This window comes from Microtus pennsylvanicus, chromosome 18 (genome assembly GCF_037038515.1).
Source record: "Microtus pennsylvanicus isolate mMicPen1 chromosome 18, mMicPen1.hap1, whole genome shotgun sequence".
NCBI classification, from domain to species: Eukaryota; Metazoa; Chordata; class Mammalia; order Rodentia; family Cricetidae; genus Microtus; species Microtus pennsylvanicus.
This window is the reverse complement of record NC_134596.1, coordinates 32,231,946-32,234,405: the sequence shown is the minus strand read 5'-3', so window position 1 is coordinate 32,234,405 and position 2,460 is coordinate 32,231,946. Positions and strand designations below refer to the sequence as shown.

The following is a 2,460-nucleotide window of genomic DNA, read 5'->3' as shown; positions in this document are numbered from 1 at the left end:
AGGGGGAGGGAAATGGGAGGGTGGGAGGAGGTGGAAATTTGTTTTTTTTTTCTTTCTTTTCTTTATTCTCCTTTTATCAATAAAAAAATACATAAAAAAATAGGGAAAAAAATACTTGAAATTAAAGTAGAATAAATGTCTGCTCTTTCGTGTTGAGCAAGATATAATACAAGAGTCAAATGATGAGATCAAATTGTGTGTTTAACAGATGAATAGTAAAGATTCATTGACATAAATATACCATGAAACAGGTTCTACAGTAAATACATAAATATCATGTGTTACAACATGAATGGATGCAGATAATTAAACTCAATAAAGTATTGTGATAATAGAAGGATCAATGCTAAAAGCTATAACTGACACATGGAATTAAAGGGAATTGCACTGGAGACAAAAGAATTTCATTATCAGATTGTAGAGATGTGGAGACAACAGGTAATCGGTGACGTGAGAGCATAGATATTCATATTCTCAGGAGAAACAGTATTTTTCTTCAATAAGATTTATTTCAAAGTATGTTGAATGCAGTACATAATAATACATGTGTATTTCTTAGTTTATATAAATTTCAGGAAAATGCTGATTAGTATTATTTAATTATATGGAAAGTGTTAATGAACAATAACACTACGTTGTCTCACTTAAATCTTTATAATTGTAAAAATAAAAGCAGCAAATTTTTCAAATGAGGATCTGTAGCTACATGAATAAATATAGATTACAAGCAAAAATAAAAATATATATATAAGAAGACATGTAAATACAACTGTAGGCATGCATGTTCATATAAATGTTGATATAGATAAAGCAGCAACAGATGTAAAGTTATTTCAGATGGCCCAATAAATTTATTCAATCCCAAAATTTTTCATTTTGGTTTACAAATTTTTGCTTCTAAGACTAGACAGATGGGTTAGAGTAAAGAGTGCTTGCTGCCCTTACAAAGGATGTCAATTCTGATTCCAGCATCCACATGGCAGTTCACAAACATCTGTAACTACAGGTCTAGGAGATCCAACATTCCCTTAACGTCCCCACAGGTATCAAGAACACAGTTGTGTACAAGAACATGTGCAGGAAAAACAATCATAAAAAACAATGGCAAAATTAAAAAAGTCTTTTAAAAAAATTTTAATTTCTAGTATATACAGGTGTATGAAAAATTATATTTGCAGTTACATGTATATACGATCAATCCCTGTTTGTGTACACGTTCTACTTAGTATATGCTTCTATGCATTTGTTCTAGGGAAACTGTGACAATTCTTACATCATGTTTTTTGTAAATATATCTTAAATTGTAAAACTTTTCTGAGTGCTCCTTTGACTTCTGTGTTTCTCAGGCTATAGATAATGGGGTTTAACATGGGGGTAATGACCCCATACAGCATAGAGATGAGTCTGTCTCTGGCAGGAGAGTGTTGACTGGAGGACGGGCGGATATAGGTAAATATTGTTGTGCCATAGAACAAGAAGACGACAAGAAGATGAGAAGCACAGGTGGAGAAGGCTTTGCGCTTCCCTTCTACTGACTGGATCTTTAGGATGGTGGACACGATGTATATGTAGGAGATCAAAGTGATCAGAAAAGCACCAACCCCAAAGATACTGCCCATCAATAAAATAAGCATTTCTGCAATGAAGGTGGATGAGCAGGACAGGGCGACCACAGGGGGGATATCACAGTAGTACTGGTTTACTCGATTGCACTTGCAGAAAGATAAGCTGAAGGTTGCCAATGTATGCATGAAAGAATTCAGAAACCCAGCTGCCCAGGTCCCCACCAGCATCTGCACACAGCGAACCTTGGTCATGATGAGGGAATAACGCAGAGGGAAGCATATGGCCACATACCGGTCATAAGCCATCACAGCCAGCAAGAAAACTTCAGTCCCAGCTAGGGCTACCAGGAAATAGAGCTGCAAAGCACACCCAACAAAGGAAATGTTGTGATCTTCAGTCAAGAGATTGTTGAGCATTTTGGGGACCGTGGTTGACGGACAGAATATGTCCAGCAGGGACAGATTGGCCAACAAATAATACATGGGAGTTTGGAGCTTTCTCTCAGTCACTATGGCCAAGAGGATGGCCCCGTTTCCCAGCAAAGTGATCTGATAGATGATGATAAAGGCCACAAAGAGGGGATAACGCACCTGAGGGAGATCAGAGAGCCCTATGAGGATGAACTGAGTCACTGTGGTAAGATTGTAGACATCCATGTCCTCTCTTAAAGGGAATTTCTAAGGGAAATAAAAGGGAAAAACTTAGATTAGAGTGAATAGCAGGTAACTCATGGACAATAGAAATATCAGACTAATGGTGAATTAATAATAATGAATTAATAATTAAGGTTTTAAGTTCTTAACATTTCTGCCTAAAATATAACTAGTCACAGTCTTTCTTAAAATACTTATCTTTTATTCCTAACCTTTAGAAATATGTAAAAGCATATTTCCA

The 2,460-nt window shown here is 36.1% G+C and overlaps 1 protein-coding gene across 1 annotated transcript; it reads right to left on the bottom strand.

Moving 5' to 3' along the window:
- Positions 1-1,274: 1,274 nt before the first annotated feature.
- On the bottom strand, positions 1,275-2,222 carry LOC142837819 (olfactory receptor 5V1-like). The gene has a single exon (XM_075953191.1). It carries the CDS (start codon positions 2,220-2,222, stop codon positions 1,275-1,277), a length of 948 nt encoding a protein of 315 aa, XP_075809306.1.
- Between the last annotated feature and the right edge of the window lie 238 nt (positions 2,223-2,460).

Bases quoted from the DNA above. Each gene is read 5' to 3' on its own strand.
- LOC142837819 (XM_075953191.1), bottom strand. From the start codon at position 2,222: ATGGATGTCTACAATCTTACCACAGTGACTCAGTTCATCCTCATAGGG.